The sequence below is a fragment of the Pinus tabuliformis genome, chromosome 8 (assembly GCF_031772625.1).
Source record: "Pinus tabuliformis cultivar Carrire ecotype Pingquan chromosome 8, CPIR1, whole genome shotgun sequence".
In the NCBI taxonomy this organism is placed as follows: Eukaryota; Viridiplantae; Streptophyta; class Pinopsida; order Pinales; family Pinaceae; genus Pinus; species Pinus tabuliformis.
In genome coordinates this window covers 298,707,185-298,728,913 of record NC_142294.1, presented here as the reverse complement: position 1 = coordinate 298,728,913, position 21,729 = coordinate 298,707,185, and the positions used below count along the sequence as shown (strand labels likewise).

Below are 21,729 nucleotides of genomic sequence, written 5' to 3'. Positions count from 1 at the left end.
CCTAAGAGTGGAAGAAAAGGACGATGTTATATTTGTAATAAAGCAGGTCACTATGCAAAGGAATGCCCTGATAGAAAGGACTCTCACCGTGACGATGATCAAAATCCCTCTCATGGTAATTGAAGGTATGGAAAATTCAATAGCAAAGGTAAAAGGAATGCTGGAAATCAAGGAAGAGGACAACCATTCAAGAAGGCTCGAAATTCTAGGATGTATTAAAAGCACCTGACCTCAAAAAGAACCTAGTGTCCATCTCGGCAATGGAAGACAAAGGCTACAAGGTAACCTTCAGTGATGGCAAGGTACATATATGGAAAAATAATGTTAAAGATGCCTTTACTCTTGGGTTTAGTGTTGATTCATTATATCAGGTCGATGGAAGTCCACTAGGTGTCATGTCTTATGACACATCTCTTCAGTCCGAACTTTGGCATCAGAGGTTTGCCCCCTTTCATTATAAAGCTATACTCGGTGTAAGATAAATGGTGACAGGGATGCCCGAATTCTAAGTAGAGAAAGAAGGTGTATGTCCACGATGTGCCGAAGGAAAGCTCAAAAGGGGACCATTCCCCTCAAGCCAAAGCAAGACCTTCGATATATTATGGTTGGTTCACTCAGGCATATCTGAGGCTGGCATTAAGAGGGAGACTTCTACACCACATACTCTTGAGCAGAATGGTGTGGTGGGAAGGAAGAACCGTACAATTTTCGATGCTGTCCGGGCCATGCTACGTGATCAAAGACTTCCGAAGTTTCTACGGGCTGAAACTACAAACACCGTCTATATGTACAAAATCGATGCCCTCATCAAGCATTGGGTTCCAAGACTCCTAAAGAAACGTTCACCGCCGGTCAAAGGGAAGTCGTGATCAGTCATGATGTCACCTTTGACAAAGATATGGCTCTCCGCAAGGTGGACAATCTTCCGACTTTGAGGAGCTCTCAAGAAGCCGACACCAAGGAATCGAAAGAAAAGGATGATGAATCAATGCTTGATGTAAAAGAACCCATGGATCTGATTGATCCTCATCCACATGAGCCTTCCTCTTCTAGGAAGAGGCCTTCATGGCTTAGGGGGATACTTGATGATGCTGAAGGACATGCTGCACCCTGAGGAACCTTCCGTCAAAGTAAGAAACCTAACAGGTATCAGGGATACCTGACCATCATGAGCACGATCATACAAAATAAGCCTTAATAATTCTCAAATGTGGTCAAGCATCAAGTATGGAAGGATGCTATGACCATAGAATATGAGTCTATTATGGAGAATGATGTCTGGGAAGTAGTTCCTAGACCCCGGACAAGAAAATTGTTACTTCAAAATGGCTTTACAAGATAAAGCATGCAGCAGATGGAAGTACGGAAAAGTATAAGGCTCGTTTGTTGCTCGTGATTTCTCCCAGAAGGAAGGTATAGACTATGATGTGATATTTGCACCTGTTGCTAGATATACGACCATCCGCTTGATCATAGCCTTGTGGCTTCACAAGGATGGAACCTACATCAGATGGATTTCAAGACCGCGTTCTTGCACGGTTCGATCAAAGAAGAGGCCTATGTGGAGCAACCTGAAGGATTTGAGATTTATGATTGAAAATCTCATGTATGCAGGTTGAAGAAGGCTCTCTATGGGCTTAAGCAAGCACCCTGAGCATGGTATGAGAGCATTGATAGCTACTTGATGAAGCTGGGATTCACTAGGAGTGAAGCCGATCCTAACCTTTACCTTAAGGTTAGAGATGACAAGCCTCTCAGACTGGTGTTGTACGTGGATGACCTCTTTCTAATAGGTGCATACCCTCTCATTCACAAATGTAAGAGGGAGTTGGCTTCTGAATTTGAAATGAAGAACCAAGGACTTGAAGTGTGGCAAAAGCCAAGGGAAATTTTCCTATCTCAAGGAAAATATGTGGTGAAGATTCTGAAAAGATTTGGTATGGAGGACTGCAAGCCTGTGACTACCTTGAGGATCTTAACTTTCAGAAGTTATATGGTAGTGATGTCGGACCAGATTTGGGAAATGCCTATGAGTTTCAAAAACTCATTCCCGTTGATGTTCTTGGTGAACCTCCGTCTGAACATATGTTTTGCAGTTAGCATTGTAAGCTCATATTTGGTTGAGCCTCACTAGATTGGTTCCAAGAATCTTCTAAGATGTCTTCAAGACACAAGCTCTCATGGATTGAGATACACTGCTGGAAATATGAAACTGCATGATTATTCGAATGCTGATTAGGCAGGTAGTGTGGAGGATCACTGGAGCACTTTTAGTGTTGTTTCTCTTTGGATTCTACTTCGATATAATGGATGAGCAGGAAGCAGAAGTCGGTTTCCATAAGCACCGCCGAGACCGGATACATATCTATGAGTATGAACTTGTATGAAGCTGCCTGGTTAGGGAAGCTCTTCAGTGAGCTGTTTGAACACATACCACTGTGATTCTCTGTAACAACCAAAGGTGGGATTCGATTATTGAGGAATCCCATATTCGTCGATTTCTCCAGCAGATAGACATCATCTGGGATATGCTAAGTCGATGAGCAAGGAGGCTCCATCGCATTAAGATGATGTATAGGTAGATACACCTTGTCAAAGCCCCGAGGAAAGATCTAATCTGTGATTTTCCCAAATGACTCGAAGTTGTCAAGAAACCCTTGTACAAGGGTCCTGCATGTTGCATACATTGAGCTCTGGGAGCTCTGAGGGCTTGTGGTTCTTACTGGAGCAACATACGACCACAGGGTGACTCACCCTCCCCTGGTGGTGCGCACTAGAACAAGATGATTCGCTCTCTTGTGGGACAAGATGATTTTCTCTGTTGTGGAACAGGATGATTCGCTCTCCTGTGTAGCAAGATGATTAGTTCTCCTGTAAGGCCTGGATTGATGTGTTCTCCATGGCGATTGTAGCAGGATTGATGTGTTCTCCTGTGAGGCCTGGATTGATGTGTTCTCGATGGCGATTGTAGCAGGATTGATGTGTTCTCCTGTGAGGCCTGGATTGATGTGTTCTCCATGGCGGCCTGGATTGATGTGTTCTCCTGTGAGGCCTGGATTGATGTGTTCTCCATGGCGGCCTGGATTGATGTGTTCTCCTGTGAGGCCTGGATTGATGTGTTCTCCATGGCGATTATAGTAGGATTGATGTGTTCTCCTGTGAGGCCTGGATTGATGTGTTCTCCATGGCGATTGTAGTAGGATTGATGTGTTCTCCTGTGAGGCCTGGATTGATGTGTTCTCCATGGTAGCCTGGATTGATGTGTTCTCCATGGTAGCCTGGATTGATGTGTTCTCCATGGCGATTGTAGCAGGATTGATGTGTTCTCCTGTGAGGACATGATTGATTAGTTCTCCTGTCGAGGCATCCTACCCATGTAGTTTGGGACTCATGCGAAGTAGCTCTCATCTGATCAATGAGCAGGGAAATGAAGTTAGGGACCATAGTAGTACCAATGGACGCATCGTTGTATCTACTGTACTCCCTACGCTAGGATGACCTCCATTGATCTGGGATCAATGATACTAGTCTGGAACCAGTGGTAGGAGTTGTACCATACTATGACGCTAACTTCAGGTCAGTTGAGACTGGTCTGGGACCAGTGGTACATACTCTGAGACTGACTTTGTGTCAGTGCAGTACTGGTCTGGGACCAGTGAGAGTGGTACATACTATGATGTTGACTTCGGGTCGGTTGAGACTGGTCTGGGACCAGTGGTACACTCTCTGAGACTGCGATACTAGTCTGGGACCAATGGTAGGAGTTGTACCATACTATGACGCTGACTTCGGGTCAGTCGAGACTAGTCTGGGACCAGTGGTACATACTCTGAGACTGACTTCGTGTCAGTGCAGTACTGGTCTGGGACCAGTGAGAGTGGTACATACTATGACGCTGACTTCGGGTCAATTGAGACTGGTCTGGGATCAGTGGTACACTCTCTAAGACTGCGATATTGGTCTGGGACCGGTGGTAGGAGTGGTACCTACTATGAAGTTGACTTCAGGTCGGTTGAGACTGGTCTGGGACCAGTGGTACGCACTCTGAGACTGACTTTGAATCAGTGGAGGATGATAATGGTCTGGGACCAATGGAGTTGTACTCACTATGACGCTGACTTTGGGTTGGTTGAGACTGGTCTGCAACTAGTGGTACATACTCTAAGACTGACTTTGAGTCAGTATGATACATCCTCGATCATTTCTTCTTCTTCATAATTCGGACAAAAGCAGAGCAGAACAGAACAATGCAAGAGCATAGCAGAACAATATAGATCAGTACAGGGCAGAACAAGACAAAATAGAAGAGGCAAAATAGAGCAGAACAGGGCAAGGGTCAGGCTGTACAAGGTAGTGCATTTGATGGATGAATAGTAACGACCAATAGACAGATTGCAGATGAAGTTCTCCCTAGTTGAGAGGGAGTGTTAAAATTGGCAACTAGGGCAAAACTTCATGTGGGTTATCTTATTCATGGCTGATAATATTTTTATTAGATTTCCCTCATCGAGAGGTGTAGAATTGATATAAAGATCATCCGATTTCGATAAGTATTCATGGAGATATGAATTTCTTTTGATTATGGAATTAGTATCAAGCCGACCTACAACTCATGTAGGCTCAGAAGCCCAACAGTCGCATCTATTCAAACACCAACGTTGTGTATAAATATAGGAGGACTTTTCCTCATTTGGACTCAATCATCTCATCACATCTCTCTCTCTCTACTACGCAGAAAAGAGTCTCTTCTCTACTGCGTAGAAAAGGGTCTCTCCCTCACACATGTGAAGCCGGAAGTTGTCGAAACTGAAGCTGCAACTGCAGAAGTAAAGTTTGACCTGCGTGGACTAGAAGATCTCCTCATCTGAACTGCGTTGTAGGTTCATCTGAACCTCCTCTGAAAGCCGCAACTTTTGGTGGTGGAATCAAGTCAATCCGATGGACAGTTTGCAAGATATCGACTGCCCTAGTTTGAAGCCGGAAGCTGTCGAAACTGAAGCTGCAACTACAGAAGTAAAGTTTGACCTGCGTGGACTAGAAGATCTCCTCATCTGAACTATGCTATAGGTTCATCTGAACCTCCTCTGGAAGCCACAACTTTTGGTGGTGGAATCAAGCCGATCCGACAGTCGGTTTGTGAGATATCATCTGCCCTAGTTTGATGATGAAGCCGCTAATGCTGATGCTGCTGATCTAGGGTTTTCTATTGCTTATATAAATCAGATTTATTGTACTAATTCTCTCTGCTGAATTATTGAAGATAAAAGAAGATTTGATCAAATGGTTTCCCCACACATTGTGGGGTTTTTCCCTGGCTAGCCGCCACATCTTGTGTCTCTTGTCTTGGCTTGTTTTCTTTCGATCGTTTAATGTTCTATCTGCAGTTTACTTTATGTACATGTGATTGCTAATATGAAATAACAAGAAAAGAAGTAAACTTTTATAAGCATAGAACATACCATAACTTAACACGTCACTTCTGCATGAGGACTACGTCTCCAGCTGAGTTGTCTCTTTGATCTTCACTTTGCGTTGTCTCTAGGATAATCCGCGTCACCTCCTCCTCAGTCTCTGATTGATGCTGATGCCCTCCTCTTCCTTCGCCCTGCAACTCTCCCTTTGAAATCAAACTCCTCCTCCTTGAGAATCGATTTCCCTCGGGTTACTGAGTATTTACCGGGTGTGTCTCCAAATGACTCTCAAGTCTTCTCTTATACTTTTACTGTTGATGAATCAACGACCGATATTAAGTCCCTAATCAACGACTAAGATTAAAACAGACTTGATCCTTGTCTCTTAGAAGCTTCTCACCCATATATTTATTAATACCCATTAATATTTTTAGTTTCCTAAGTTTAGACTTAGGAACCCCATTAAAAATATTAATTATTTTAATAACTCATCATCTGAGTGGAATTTCTCCAAACTATTTATGGGTCTTGGAGATCTCATGTATTCTAGCCCCTCCACAAAATTTCGGAGCTAAATCACATCCGATGCTACCCAAAATCAGCATTCCCTCTTAGCGAGGAATGTGCTCTAGCAATGCTTCCTAATAGAAGCACCACACTGATCCACGACATCAATCCTCTGTGTTGCTGATGCTCGGCCTGCTTCCCCTCATCTACTGCGCTACTACAACCTATACTATTCCCCATGACACTGCAACTGTAACTGCTACATATGTACTGCAGCCCCCTTTGAATATGTTGCATCATGTTGCCCATAGCACTGCCACTACTAACTGCTGCACTGCAACTCCCTTTACTATATGCATCTGCTATTGAAACGGATTCTTAACCATCCCCATATTCTCCCTGAAATAAACAAACTTTGTTCTTCCTAGAGCCTTGGTGAGAATGTCTGCCACCTGTTCTCCTGTGGGGGTGTAACTCCACTGTATTGCCCCTCGTTGGACACAGTCTCTGATAAAGTGACACTTGGTGTCAATGTGCTTCGACCAATCATGAAAAACTGGATTCTCAAAGTTTGATGCAACTTTGATTATCACATAAAATATTGGTCGCTTCCATCCTTCTCTTGAATAGATTCACAAGCAATTTCCTAAGCCATATGGCTTCACACGAAGCTATGCTAGCTGCCATATATTCAACTTTAGTTGAGCTCAGAGCTACAGATTTCTGTTTCCTGCTACACCAGGAGGTCATTCCCGATCCAATGTTGAAACAGTACCTAGTGGTACTTTTCCGATCTATTGAACTTATAGCCCAATCTGCGTCAGTGAACCCACTAAGGCTGATGTCATTGCCTTGGGTGTACATTAGTCCATGTTCGACTATTCCTCATATATATCTAAGAACATGCTTGGTTACTACCCAGTGTGCCCTCTTTGGTACCACAATGAACTGAGTGAGGGTGTTGATAGCATAACAAATGTTTGGCCTAGTATTGACCAGATACATCGGGGACCCTATGAGCTGCTTGTACAAGGTGGGATCGACTTGTTTATCTTCGAATGCATCAAGATTCTTCCAGTTGGTAATCATTGGAGTAGCCATAGGTCTACATTCCTACATTCTAAACCTTTTCAAAATCTTTGTAGCATATCTCCCTTGTCCAAGGAAAATCCCTCCCTTCTGTTGCCAAACTTCCAACCCTAGGAAATAATGCATTCATCCCAAATCCTTCATGTCGAATTATGTAGCTAGGTTTTCCTTGCAATCTTTGATGAACCTAGATGAGCCTGTCAGAAAAAGATCATCCACATATAACACTAGGATTAGAGGCTCATTTTCTACAACCAGATAGTAGAGGTTAAGATCTGCATCACTCTTGAAGAATCCCATCTTCTGCAAGTAACCATCAATTCGATCGTACCATGCTCTAGGCGCCTGTTTAAGCCCATACAAGGCTTTCTTCAACCTGCATACATGAGATTTCTTCTCATGTGTCTCAAAACCCTCTGGTTGTTCAATGTATACTTCTTCTTCTATCACCTCGTTCAAGAACGCAGTCTTGACATCCATCTGGTGAATCTCCCACCCCATATGTGCTGCAAGGGATATCACGGATCTAATAGAAGTATACCTAGCTACTAGGGCGAAGGTTTCTTCGTAGTATATCCCTTCCTTTTGAGCATACCCCTTAGCCACAAACCTAGCTTTGTATTTTTCCACATTGCCATCTGCAGCGTATTTGACTTTGTAGATCCATCTCGAACCTACAACTGACCTGTCCTGAGGCCTAGGTACCACTTCCCAGACATCATTGACCATTATGGAATTGTATTCCTCCACCATAGCATCTACCCATACTTGATGCTGAACGGCCTCCTGAAAACTAGAGGGTTCTCCAACCTGAGCCACTAAGGCTTGGTATCTGTCTGGCTGTCCACACTCCCTTTTCTCGTTCCTAGGCACACCAACAAAATCCTCTGCATCCTGTAGTATCTGTCGAAGTTCCTGACTCGTTTTTCCACTAGTAGTGGGTAGATCTATCTACTCCTCCTCTTCCTAAGACTCCACTGGTGCTAGTTCCTGTTGGTCGAAGTGGCTGGACTAATGGATCATTCTTTGACTGCTCTTCGAAAGGAATTTATCAGGATTTCCTAAAAGCTCTGACCTCCATGAACTTTACATCCCGTTGGATTACAATCTTCCTATTCCTCGAAAGATAGACTCTATATGCCTTAGCATTCTCGCTATATCCCACAAGATATCCTTTTTCTGCTATTTGATCCAATTTATTCCTCTTTTCTTCCGGTATATGGCAGTATGCCAAACTCCCAAATATCCTGAAATGACTCACCTCAGGATTCTTACCGGTGAAGACACTCTCTAGAGTAATCTTACCTAATTCCCTATGAGGAGTCTTGTTCTGGACATAAATTGTCGTGTTGCATGCTTCTGCCCATAGGAATTTGGGCATATCCTGATCATACAACATCGCCCTGGCTGCTTCAACAATAGTCTTGTTCTTCTTTTCTACTACTCAATTCTGCTCTGGATTATAGGGAGTTTTCCATTCTCTTCTGATGCCTTTCCTTGCACAAAAATCAATGAAATCCTTGTCAATGTATTCTCCACCATTGTCTGAGCGCAACACTTTTACCCTCTTTCCTGTCAAATTCTCAACTAAAGCCTTGAACTCTTTGAATCAGCTAAAAACCTCATCCTGGTTTTTAGAAAGTAGATCCAAGTTTTTCTGGAATGGTCATCAATGAAGGTGACTAAGTATTCGGCACCATTAAGAGCTTTTGTGGACATGGGTTCGCAGATATCTGAGTGTATCAATCCCTACACACTCTTAGCCCTATTGTTACTTATGGAATAAGCCGCTTTGGCGTACTTGCCTAGTGCGCACCCTCTGCATACATCGTCTCGTTTGGTACTTAACTCTGGAACTCTTGTGATGGTTCTTCTGAGAGTTCTTAGAGCTCCATGGTGTAAGTGCCATATCCTCCTATGCCATAGTTCATTAAAATCTTTTTCCCCATTGTTGCCCATTAGTGCCATTGGAGATTCTAGTTGTAACTTATACAGCCTGTTACTTCTGACTCCAATTTGAGCCTTCTTTTTCCAACTCGGGTGTTTGACATATACCTTCTTCCAAATGAAGAAAACATCATACCCCTTGTTTTCTAGCTAAGATACAGAGAGTAAGTTCATCCCCAATCCTAGCACATGCAGCACATTGGTTTCTTGAAGCTGATCCCTTGCTTTTGTTTGAAAGACTACAATACCTCTTCCTACAAGGGTACATTTTGACTTATTTCCCATGGTGATTTGGAAGCTCATCTGTTCTTTCTGATAATTCGAAAAACATTCTCGTATTCTTGTCATGTGCGCAGAAGCTCTACTATCAATATACCAAACTCAGAGGAGGCATAACTTGCTAAGCAAGTGACTTCTTCTTCCAGTCTGGAAGCTAACATAGAATAATCGTGATCCATGTTCTTCATGCTTTCCTCTTTCCCTAGAGAACTGCGTGAGTCCTTTTGAGTTGCTGCCCCAACATTATGCTCCTAACTCAACAGATTTTCTAATCCTATTTCCTGATCTCAGCTCCAATACCATGTGAAAATTTCTAATACGAAATTCCACTGCAGTAACTGATTTTTTTCTCCTACTTATCTTCCACAATAAATTATTTACAAAAACCCTTCAGTAAACACCAAAATAAATTCTACTGCAGTTATCACATAATAGCATAGTGAAAATAACAGTGATATACAAGCACAAGAATCAATCATATCAATACAGTTATTTTGGAAAATTGTCCCCGCAAAAACCCAATGCGGGAAAACTGGTGCAAAAGATGAGGGTTTATTTATTAATCTTCAGAAACAATCTCTTTACAAGGAATGATTCTACAGAATATTGAGACACTTCTGATAGAAACATCTAAGACACTTTTCCTACCTGGAGAAGTTTTGACACCCCGGAGACCCTCTGTCCTTCTTTGTGTCACTTTTGCATGAGGCATGCGTGAGGACTGTGTCTCCAGCTAAGTTGTCTCTCTGATCTTCCCTCTACGATGTCTTTAGGATGCTCTACGTCACCTCCTCCTCAGTCTCTGACTGATGCTGATGCCCTCCTCTTCCTTCACCCTGCCACTCTCCCTCTGAAATTGAACTCCTCCTCCTTGAGAATCGATTTCCCTCGGGTTACTGAGTATTTGCCCAATGTGTCTCCGAATGACTCTCAAGTCTTCTCTTATACTTTTCCTGTTGATGAATCAACGGTGAAGATTAAGTCTCTTATCAACAGATATTAATAAAACAGATTTGATCCTCGTCTCTTAGAAGCTTCTCACTCATATCTTTATTAATACCCATTAATATTTTTATTTTCCTAAGTTTAAACTTAGGAACCCCATTAAAAATATTAATTATTTTAATAACTCATCATCCGAGTGGAATTTCGCCAAACGATTTATGGGTCTTGGAGATCTCATGTATTCTAGCCCCTCCACAAAATTTTGAAGCTAGATCACATCCGATGCTACCCAAAATCAACAGATCAAAGGTTGTCTATAACATCTCTTGTACATCACACAATGGGAGTATTCACCAGATGGATTAGAGAATAATTCAGTTTAAATCATCTTTCTATACAACATAAATCAGAAAAGGTCATTTCTGCCCTTGTTCCCTACATATAAAATATCATCGATGGCCCTTCTTCCTAAACTCAAATTCTCATCTCTACATCTTTTCACTATTTTATGTAAACTGATCACTGTACTATTGTCATACAACTGATGTGTATGTTTTTATATACTTCCACATTGTCCTCCTGCTTACTCCAAAGCACAAGGATTAATATTTGAGGTTAACAATTTGGCTAGAGGTTTTCATCAGTTAATGTTTTCAGCTGTAATTTGAAAAGTTATTGAGTCATATAAATATCTAGTGGCCATGTGCAACTATGATTGAAAATTGAAAGGTAAAATATAGGATAAAAACACCTTTGGTAACACAGAAGCATGATCAAGAATAGCAAGATATCTATCTGGAAGAGAATTTACAGCTTGAAATCAACTCATTCTGAGATTAATCATTTCACTATGTAATGATTTGTTCTACCTACCCTATTCAGTAAGGGATTGATTCACAAATGTGAAGCAATCGAAGAAATCTACTTGTTGGTACCTAATTTTTCTCTAACATACATGCAAGTATCCATTTTAATAAACTTTTATCCATCTCACCAGCATGTGCAAACTCCTACGCCTGCTATTCTTGAAAGTGAAATGCAAAGCTTGCAAGATTCATATGTTAAGCCAAAAGAGAAGAAGACATAATGGTGGGAAAATATGAAAATATAGAATTCCAGAAATATGGCAACTTTAATCACATAACAAACTGTTTTTGTAATGAATAGTCATCTTTAAAGGAAATGACTGCTGTCTCCCTGTCCATTCAAGAAGCCGGAGCTTGGGTGCAATGTTCGCTTCCAACTTCTTCAAGCAATTCAATCAGTTCAGTTGTTGGTGTTTTAAGCCTCCTTACACATGTCTAGGAACTTAACATTGCCCTTTCAGGAAAACTAATATAAAAAGAAAAAATGTGCTGAGCCTGAAACACCTCCTTCCATGGAACTCCTTGTAGGAGGCCTGCCCAATATCAAAATCCTCACACTATGTTCCTTTACAAAGAATTTTCTTTAGGTAGAAAATAAATTGCCACATACCACATTCTCATCCAGAATCATAATTTTCAGGTCAATGTTCCAATACAAGAATTACGACGCAGAATTTGGAGAGTGTCTAAAGAGATGACATATGGAAAACATCCCATTTGTAAGGTCAATTTCTTATCAAAAATCTCTGAGAATATCCCATTCCTGGAAAGTTCTTTGCATGGGCCACCATCACCTGCACAAGCACTTTAAGTTAGAAGTCAAAGGCGTTTATGGCAAAAAGATAGAATAACAGGTAAATGTGAAAGTTACGGAACTCTGACTGACATATATGCATTCCCTGAATGTGCAAAATATTTGGATCTGCCAAATTATTATTTTCACTTAACGTGAACTCTGCAATATAGTATCAAATTCTAAGAGCACTATAATTTAGAATGCTATCACCAAAATTACTTTGAAATAGTGAATGCAAATTTATACTCTAACAATGAAGAGACAGAAAAGAATGTGCAAGATAGAAATATTGATAAAAAGTACCGTTTGCATGTGTCAGCATTGCTGTCATTGAGAGAAAACATCCACTTTCCCTTCCTTCTTGTAGGATTTGATAGGCTTCTCTTCATTGAATATAGGAACCCAAGATCCTTCTGTACCATTCAAAACCCATCGAACTTTTGTAGGCCTCCTAATAGTATCTGGGTTAATTGCATTTTGTGCCACAGCTGAGAAATGAAGGTGTGATATAGGTGTACCAGTTGGTATACTTAAATTATTAACAGCTCCCAACTGAGGGGTAAACCTAAACGTTGGAGATGGGGAGGAAGTCAAAGGAGAAGTACATTTATTGGCAACAAGAAAATCAGAATTATGAGTTATGGAGGATGGAATAGTACAGGGAGTGGATGGGAGCAAAGAGGCACAGGAAGCACTATATGGTGAAATTCCATCAATATTTGAAGCACTTGGATAGATCTTAGATAATGTTCCAGATAAGCCCTTAGTTTCATCTCCAAATTCTCTTTCAGGTTTCATTTTAGGCCTTGATTTATACCTGTCCAGTTTCCCTTTCTCCAGAAAACTCGACACTTCTTTCCTGGTCCGAAATTGGCGCAATGTGACTGGATCATGGTAATACTACAAAGCAAATAGTATTGTAACCAATGTTACATTTAACATTATCGGGAATTTATTGCCAGGGGTCCAAAATATAAATTATTGAAAATATCAGGGAAATATTAGAAGTTATCAGGAAACTTTAAAAAATATAAAAACAATCATTTTTTTCAAAGTTTTAAACATTAACATCAAACAAACACCATTGCAGGATCAAGTGAAAGACTACATGATGGATCAAGTGAAAGACTACATGATCGCATCGATTCTCGCATCACAAAGCTCATTAAGAACCTGCTCAAAATCTCTTGTCATCATATATTAAGGGAGAACAACGCAGCGGTAGATGGACTGACAAATGAAGGATCCAGGCTACCTCTTGGAACTATAAAGAAAAATGGGGATTTAAGCCTAGCAACCATTCCCTAAGGTTTCTTCCCCCTCAAAGTTATGATATCAATTTGCTTGGATTCTCTACAAAATCTCAGGAACCTCAAGATTGTATTCAGATCAAGTAATGGACAAGGACAAGGACAATTGTTTTGGACAGCAGTCAAAAGACACAGATCCCAAATGATTTAACTTTTGTTCATGTTTTATAAAGCAATCTGCATTTAGAATATCTTTTATTGGATATACACTTTAAATGATAGAAATTATGTAGAAACAGAAAGATTAGGAGATTAGTTATTAGATGATAGAATACATATAATGCTGCTTAGAGAATTTTTTGAAACAGGAGGTAAGTATTTATTTCGCCATTTTGGCCACCTATAATATATTCACCAGTTTTGGGTAAAAAAATAAAACATCAAACAAACACATTGCTACATAAATATGAAAAATAAAATTCATATATAAGATGCATAAAATGCCAAGTGATAGATTGGACATTGATACTGAAATATGATCTCTGTACTGAGCCATAAGTTTTGACAAGATGATACAAAAATTAATATCACATATAAAAAAATAAAAAAAAAATAAAAAAAAAAGATATCATACGAGATGAATCATGACAATGTAAACAACATATTTCCCCTTTTATTGATGGAAAATGGTCAAAGCATCCTCAACAATTGGACCCAAAACTGGAAAACTTGATCCAGACCAGAAACAGAAAAAAGCCAGACCAAAAGACAAGTCGACCAAAAATACATAAAATATTCAAATCTTACAAAAGAACATGTATATTCATGTGCATCCATATGAATCCAATATACAAAGATACAAAGTGTTAGAAAATCGAAAAGGCAAAAAGATTTTCTTATATTGATAATTACTTGTGATATTATTATGTTCTTATTAACTTCTTTGTGTTTTTCCTTTATCTTCTTCTCATCAAGCAATTATCAAAACAAAAACATGAAGATCATGGACACCAGATGTAGGCACTCAGCCAGGGCTAAAACCCCTATATAGGGGAAAACCTAGTCAAAGAACTCTTCCTTCAGTAGATTCAAAATGAGATAGACCAAGACCTTAGACCAAAAGACCTTCCTCCTCCACCAAGTCAGTGTTCCAAGATGATTTAGTGGTCTCTTCTTATCCAGCAGCTTCAGCGCAGCTACAATCCACATACAATCCAGAAATTCGACTTCCTAGCTACAAAATTTCAACCCTAGCTTTAGAATTTCGGCCCAACTTCAGCTCTACAGTTTTCAGCCCCTCCAACAGTTTCACAGCTTCACACGTGAGAGAGAGAGAGAGAGAGAGAGAGAGAGAATTTCGACTTCTTATGCTTGAGAGAGACCGCCTCCTCCTTTGCTAGCCCTTTCCTCTTCTCTCCTTGAAATTCGCACCTTTTTCTGGCCCCATAAGTTGCAGATTGAACTTGATGAGTGTGACTGACAAACGAGGTGAAGTTCTTGCCTTTATATAGGAGTTTCCGCCGCTCTATTTAGGCCAACTTGTCTAGTTTGAGGCCAACAGGAGGCCTAATTGACCTATTTTACAATAAAATAAATTTCTTTCTTGACAATAAATCCCAAGAAAGGCCTTTTACAATATGACATGGACAAGGACACTTAACATAAACCCTAGAAGCCTTCAATGGAGGCTTTGACCTAAAAACAATTGACCCAAGCATGAAACCCATGCTTTAATAAGTCAATTTCTTTAATAATAAAATTTATTTTTCTTTCTTTTGACAAATATATTTCATTATTACTCAAATATAATTATGAAGACCAACACTAGCTACATTCTTCAACACAAAGTCCCTCATGTATTAACCAAAATGGCACTAAGTGCAATCCATCTGTGAACTAAAATATATAAACAGAGAAGCTCTAAGTGGCCTTGTGTCTTAAAAAGAAATGCTACAACAATTAGCTACATAACATCAAAATAATTGCCAACACTGAGATCCGCATCATCAATATCACCCTCTAAGCATTCAAATAAGATAGAAAAAGCTTAGCATGCCTAATCAGTGATTTTGCTTCAGTGAAGGGTACATTTTTCCTAAGGCTATGATAGAGGAGTCCAACAATCAATGCCACCAACTTTGAGGTACATATAAGGCTCGGTGATATTTATTAAATGTCAGTTAAAATACTCTCATACATGATAGAATTTAGTGGAAACGTTCCATTCCTGCCAATCCTGAAAATTGTTGATCTACAAAATTTTAAATGGAATCTAAAATTCTACTTTCTCCATATGAAGTCCACTAAGGTTGGAACCACTCTCAAATATCCTAAAACAATTAATGGTAATGTTAAAAATTTAACTGAAATGATGAAAATGAAATAGAAAGGAGAATTTAAGAATTTAATATAAACATTAATTACTAGGGTATGCATTTCATGACATGAATCATGTGAAATGAAAACAATATATTTCCCCTTGTTTTCTTGATGGAAAATAGTCACAATATCCTCAGAGCTCAATCCCCTAGCTAAATTTTGCAAAACGAGTGTTAAATGACCAAGAATTTGGTTATAAAGTAATATTGATGCAAACCAAGTGATAATTTCCAAATTATCACTATAATCACTGAAATTATTGCAATAGTTTCAGAAATTATCGCAATAATTTTAAAACCTCAAGTTATCACAATATATACAAGCGATAATATCTCCACTTGGGATTTTGGAGACAATATCACAATAATTCCGATATTTTCGTGATAAGGGGAACATTAGTTGTAACCCTCAAATTTACTAGGAAATAGTTTTGAAAACAATGTACTTCAAAATTGGACAATTCTTTCCAATAGTCCATTTTATATTTTTATTTTCATAAGATGTGTTACAAACAAATAATAAAAACAATGCCAGGAATTGAGCCCTTTGAAAAACACTGGATTAGTTTAGTAGGGTACGCTGTTTGGAAAACATGGGATTAACTTGGTAGGGTAATATATTTGGAAAGTATTAAGCACCGTGCATACTCCTACTGGAAGCCATAAATGGATCATAGTTTTTAAACTGGCTAAACTAGAATTAGAACTAGCTAGTTAGGCCAACCAGACCTTCAAAAGCAGTAAACCGAGCCTCAAACAGAACTGGGGACTCATTCTCGTTGACATGTTATACACCACTATTTTTAGCAATGCCATTTTTTAGGCATGCTATGGTTGGCAGTAATCTCATAGAAGTTCCTTTCATTTTCCATATTTCCTAATTTTTAGGAGTCGAGCTACTCTTTTTTCCATGGCTATGTTTAGCATTATTATTTTTGGTAGGTACAGGCTCTAGATTCCTGGCTCTAGTGTGCAGCCATGGATTGAGAAAGTGGAGGTGTTCTCATTGTGATACGTGGCAGCCATTGCTAGGGCTGTCACTTAAGGCAAACCCTAGGTCGAATTTGTGCTCAACATTTCCATCTTCAAATCTTATTTCAACCTCTTTGGTATATTTGACAGAATCATCATCTCACGGCTTGAGTTTTAATTTTACCGGTGGATGATCCTTGCCAATCTTGGACACCCTAATTTGCCTTGCTAAAATTGCTAAACTGAAACCCTAAATGGAATTATCTTTGACCTGTTCAATCTCTTCATTCAGTTTGCATGTGGGTTAACTTGGTCTCCTACTTCATGTCTGCTAGTGCTAATTTAGAAAAAATAATATTGTTGACAAGGCAGGCTTGACATTCTCAAACCTAGATGAACGTCCTTATAATTAAAGTTTAGTTTGCATTAGCTACATTCATTTAGTGGAGGTGGAGTTTATTTTGGTGGCATCAAATTTTGAGAATAAGGGCATGCTAGTTTATTTCCATGAGTGGAGAGCCATATATGTGGCAATAATATAGCTGCAGTGGATGTTTATTGGCAGGTTTATGAGTCGACAGCGACAACAGCCTATTAAAACCTGTGATCTAGACAGGGTCAGTCCTGAGACGATGATTTTAAAGGATTTTCTCGACAAGTGGCAGTGTAAATACAGTTTTGCAGCAGATCAGCTTGTCATCTTGCAGTCATCCGTAAAATTTCTCTTAAACCAGGGGAATTGTTTAATTTTGACTTGTTATAAAACAGAATTTGTCAAAGCAGTTCTAGATTCATAGGCTGCAGATCGCTTGACAAGAGGCTACCCAGGTAGTGCACTGAAGGCATTGATACTTAAGTTGTATTTAGCAAAGTGATAGGTTTCCAGCATTTCTACCGTGCATAAACAATGACCAGCAGTCTTCCATTCCTTATGCCAAAGCATAGCAGTAGTCCTGTGCTCTATTTACTAGCTTGTGTTGGTGGTTAGTCTTCTCTAAATAGTCACATGACAGCACTGTTTTAGTTATTTTGGCAACTTTTATGTGAATCCTCAGGTAGCAGCAGTTGCAATAGAAGGATTGTTATCAGTCAATGGTGGGGAGGCATCACAAACTAACAGTGCAACCTTCATGTAGTGTGAAGGAGCTAATTTTTTTGTTCTCGGGGAATCGACAACTGAGCCAGTCTTGTCCTCACGTGACAAGGGATCGATTCGTACCTCTACCACTATAACCCCTAGGTAGGTCCTCATTGCCTCCAACACGAGGCCACCGGTTAAGTTAACATTTGGGGGATTTGAACATGGGACCTTGTACTCACATTTACTTTACATTTTCACAGGCTTGCCAAGTGAGATCCCCCGGGGGGCTGTGTGAATGACCTATTTTACCACATAGTATTCCAGAATCCAAACAATAGCTACGTTTTCAGCATGCGGTCTGTTTACAAGTAGTTAGGCTCACATGCATGGGATTACAGTTCTAAATCAAGGAATACCAGTTTGAAGTTTTGAGATTTCTATATGAGATGACTGAAGAGGTCAGAAAAGGAGAGATCATTCAGGGAACAGTCTACAGTACAGTCTCCACTCATCCATTTTCCAGCCTTTATTTCATTGCATCCTTCACTGTGTGCACTGCTCATTATGCAGCCAGTTTCACATTTCTGATCACGATTCAAACAGAATTTTGATTAACATACAGGTATGGTTTGATTATGTTGTGTCTTTATAGCAGTGTTGATAATGTCGTTCTCGGAAAAATATCGGCGAGGGTCCTGAAAACATCTTTTTGGCAATATCGGCGAAAATATCGGCAAAATATCGGAAAATATCAGCGAACATAAAACATTCTTTTTCAAATTTTTGAATATATAAAGCAATAATGATATTTAGCCGAAATTTTCAAAATATGGCAATATTTAGCCGAGATTTTCAAAATAGCGCGATATTTTTCCGACATTTTCAAAATAGCGCGATATTTTGCCGAGAATTTCAAAATATCGTGATATTTACTTGCCAAAATATCGTTTGCTTGAAAATCACGCGATATTCGCAATATTTCATGAAATATCGCCGATATTATCAACACTGCTTTATAGATCTTTGAGTCTCAAGCTTGAATAATCATGTAGTGTTACAATGGTCTAGGCAGCCTTCATGCCCTTATTTTGATCTTATATTCACTTAAGCTGCATATATGTTTCTTTTTGTCAACTTCTACAATTTTTCTTCTACAGGGTTCTTACAACTAGTATGGCCACTCAGTCAAAACTATTAAGAAGGAAATCAAACACAACTATTCTTCCAAACTGAGACCTGTTACCCACCAAAATGGGTAACCCCATGGGAGAAAACCTTTTTCTCCTATCCTGGACAGCTAGCCAGCCAACAACCCTACACATTGCTCAGTGATGATGATATAGCACATTCCTCCGCCAGTTGCACCAATAATACACCTCTCACCATGCAACATTCCACTTGAATGAAGGTGGCCTACCACTCAGCAGGTACTTTAACCATTTTGCGATGAAGTGCTTCTATTTAATGTTTTCGGCATTTTAACATGGATAAAGGGGTGATCGGGAGGGGTTAGTATTTAGCCCTAGTCCAATGGGACCTCCCCTAAGGCCTTAGGGTTATATGAGGGGCACTACTTGGGAAACATTGATTGAAGTAGTGTGTCTATTACCATTCCATACATGGAATTTTTCATCATTCCCCGGATACCACCTCCATCCTTCAGGTTAGCTATCATATGTTCGTAGGGATTTGGCGCTCACACATCCACATCCCTAAGCATGGCTCAAAACTTTTCAATGGAGGTTGATGTAGCTACAAGAATGAAAAAGCATAAAATGGTCACAACAAATGAAAAAGTGAAGTTAAAATGTAAAAGATGGCCATGACATAATTAGTGCAAGGGAAAAATCCTAGCATGGTCTCTACCCCCTCATTAGCCATCACCTAGTTCCTGAGCATTTACGAATGGTCCACTTTGATGCATCTATGGTTTATTGTCCCTAATGAATGGTTTTCTTTCACTTGAATTTGAGATGATTTTTCCAGGTGGTTTGCACATAACAACTAAGGCCTTGAGAGCACACTACTCCTTTCCTACTCCACATGATGCCTAGGCCATACTACACTTCTAGAGAGCATGATGACCTTGTAGATGCAATGTTGCCCTTCAACAGCAAAGAATTTGGCACTTTGATGATCTTATCAATTGATGGACAACCTAGAGCACCCTCAAATGCCAAAACGCTGAGCAACACATCTTTCCTAGCATCGAGGATTCTTGATGATGTACCTGGTGGAACCAACATGCCCCTAGGCTGGCCTTGACACTTCTTGATGGGAATGACTTGATCTAGGCCCAAATGATGTTGAATCCCAAGATGATTACAAAGGGATGGTAGCACCTGATGGAACTCCAACACTAGAGAGAGAGTATACGATGTTGTCTAGATGGCACCCATAGAGATGATGCAAGGCACCCAGAGTTCGCTTTTGGACACATGGAGATGCTTTGAGGCTTGATTTGAGGAATTTTCCTCAAAATGAGGCTGATCATAATGCTTAGAGACACATCCAACCCTTCAATCGTACTTTTGAAGCATTTTGAGACCTAAAATGGCATGACATCATGCTTAGAGAGAGCTTACGACTCACATGAGTGGGCATATGTTGGTGTATTTTATTTCATTGAGCAATTGGGTTGGCTTGTAACCCATTTACTTTGTGTAGACTAGTGTTGCAAACATCAACATCCAAATAATATCAGCGAGGGTCCAAAAATGAAAAAATCGTAAAAATCAGGAAAACAATGGTAAAAAAAATAAAACATTAACAACAATATAAAAATGCAAAAATATTTATTTTTTTCAATCTTTTTAGCATCTAAAGCATCCAAAACATAAAATAAATGCATTGACACATAAATATGAAAATAAAACTAATATATAGGATGTATAAGATGTCTAGTGCTACATCACACATAACAATGAATCATGTCATAAATCTAGAGTCCTAACTCAGTCTCATATCAATAAAAAATATAATAAATGTATATCATATCATGAGTCATATACAATGAAATTAGATATGTAAACCACTAAGTTCTAACTAATGATTTCCTCTACCCCTTTTATAAGAAAAAGTGATGGCTTTTCCTCGAGATGAAGAAGTCCCTTGGGTTGGCATTGGACTTTGATGTACTCTAGAAGAAGTAGGAGTTGGTAGACTACGTGCTTTATTAGTGACCATTGTAGGTGGTGTCGTGTTAATTTTAGATAACAAAGGTATGTTCTATGCTTTAGGGCAATTTACTTCAACTTTTCTTATAAGCCCAATATCAAATTCCAAATTAGCAATCACATTAACATTGATAGTAAATGCAGATAGAACATAAACAATAAGCAAGAGACAACCCAAGACAAGAGGAGACAATAATTGGCAGATGCCAGGGAAAAACCAATGTTATCGGAACCAAACTGGTCATCGAACTGAAAAACCTTGTGGACCGGGAACCGGTCGAAACCGGACCGAACCCGGTAAACGACAAAAAAAAAAAAACTCGGAAAAAACCAGAAAAAACTAGTTTACCCAAAATACATAAAATATTCATATTTTAAAGAAAAAACAAATATATTCATGTACATCCATATGAATCCAAACCATTTATACACAAATATGCAAAAGTTCTCATTTATATAGCAAGTAATAGTGCATATAACCAAAATAGCACTTAGTGCAAAACATCGTTGAACCAAAAATGTTACAAACATCAAGAAGCAGGCTCTAAAAGGCCTTTATAGTCCAAAATAACATGCTAGATCATAGTATTATACTACATCCTACAATGCTACAAGCTACAGCTATAGCAAATCAATGATCAAATCATCAATCATCATCCTCCTCATCCTCATCTAAAGAATGAGTAGCATCCAAGTCTGCAATGGGATTACGGCTTGATTCCCCTGGACTTGAAGCTACTACTGATGCTTCTGATATATCTGCCTCTGCCTCTTCCACCAATTGCAAAAACCACTGAAGAAAACCCAAAAATATCTAGGAAAAAATAAATCTTTGAAGTAGCTCAAAAATATTCCAACCCAATAGCTCTCCAAGACTCCAATCAACTCTTCAAATCTGTAAAAAATCTCCCGCAAAAAACTCTCCAAATTCTCCTCTCCGAACTTAGCTCAAGAAATGCAAGAGACGAATGAATAGTGTGAGTAGAATAGAGGGTGTGGGGGTGTTTAAATAGCTTTGGGGGGGCTAGATTA

At 39.4% G+C, this 21,729-nt stretch overlaps 1 protein-coding gene across 1 annotated transcript in view; it reads right to left on the bottom strand.

Moving 5' to 3' along the window:
- Positions 1 to 11,309: 11,309 nt before the first annotated feature.
- The window catches only part of LOC149235306 (uncharacterized), a 105,932-nt gene continuing 95,512 nt past the window's right edge, over positions 11,310 to 21,729 (bottom strand). Inside the window, exons 2-3 of the mRNA XM_089461353.1 lie at positions 12,144 to 12,740; positions 11,310 to 11,838 (exon numbers count right to left, since the gene is read on the bottom strand). Coding sequence (XP_089317479.1) covers positions 12,168 to 12,740 — 573 coding nt within the window. The 3' untranslated portion in view covers positions 11,310 to 11,838; positions 12,144 to 12,167. The remainder of the gene's footprint in view (positions 11,839 to 12,143; positions 12,741 to 21,729) is intronic.